This window comes from Micropterus dolomieu, linkage group LG19 (genome assembly GCF_021292245.1).
Source record: "Micropterus dolomieu isolate WLL.071019.BEF.003 ecotype Adirondacks linkage group LG19, ASM2129224v1, whole genome shotgun sequence".
NCBI classification, from domain to species: Eukaryota; Metazoa; Chordata; class Actinopteri; order Centrarchiformes; family Centrarchidae; genus Micropterus; species Micropterus dolomieu.
Window position 1 is genome coordinate 35,526,771 of NC_060168.1, and position 734 is coordinate 35,527,504.

Consider the following 734-nt stretch of genomic DNA (forward strand, 5'->3'; position numbering starts at 1 on the left):
CTTTCAACACACGTGTCAAAAAATGACCTTAAATTTGTTTCCCACAACTTATTTGGTCCCTAAACTATTTCCTCCCTCATTCACATATAAAAACTCCAGGCTGCAGTCTTTCCCTGTATAAAACTACCTGTGAGGAGGAACTAATCAACTCCTGTGGCTTCAACAGGTGGCACTTTATGCAAGGTATCGCATGAAGTGCTCTACTGGTATCACTTTAAGGGTACTGGTTTTGGTGCTGGTATCGTAACCTTTTAAACGATACCCAACCCTAATGTGTTAGCGTTGTCCGAAAGTCAGGGCTGAAATTATTAGTAAATTATTTGATCGGTTGGCAGAAAATTCAATTTCATTGGTTAAAAGGTTTTTCAGGCAAAAATGCCACACATTTAATGGGTCGTGAGGACGCGCTGATATTAAAGTCTGGAATTTGATTTTAGTATTAAGTATGAAAAACCGATGATATAATATGATTTATTCAATAGACAGATAATAGCATACAGGTCAGAATGTAACATCCATGTGAACAGGTGGATTTTAAAAACATTTATTTACATAATAAACATCTATTTTTTTGTAGGTAGGTTTATTTGTCACAATCTAACATGTTATATAGTGAAATGGAGTTTGTAACTCCCTTCTGCTACAAAGCAGACAATATCCATTAATACAGAAGCAATTATAAAAATGGTAACAGCAATAAACTATCATCAGTGGAGCAGAGCTGAGGATGAATT

At 35.4% G+C, this 734-nt stretch overlaps 1 protein-coding gene across 1 annotated transcript in view; it reads left to right on the forward strand.

Annotated features, from left to right (window-relative positions):
- Positions 1-617: 617 nt before the first annotated feature.
- Positions 618-734, forward strand: part of thop1 (thimet oligopeptidase 1) — a 13,277-nt gene continuing 13,160 nt past the window's right edge. The window contains exon 1 of the mRNA XM_046030023.1: positions 618-626. Within this exon, the coding sequence (XP_045885979.1) occupies positions 618-626 (9 nt within the window). The remainder of the gene's footprint in view (positions 627-734) is intronic.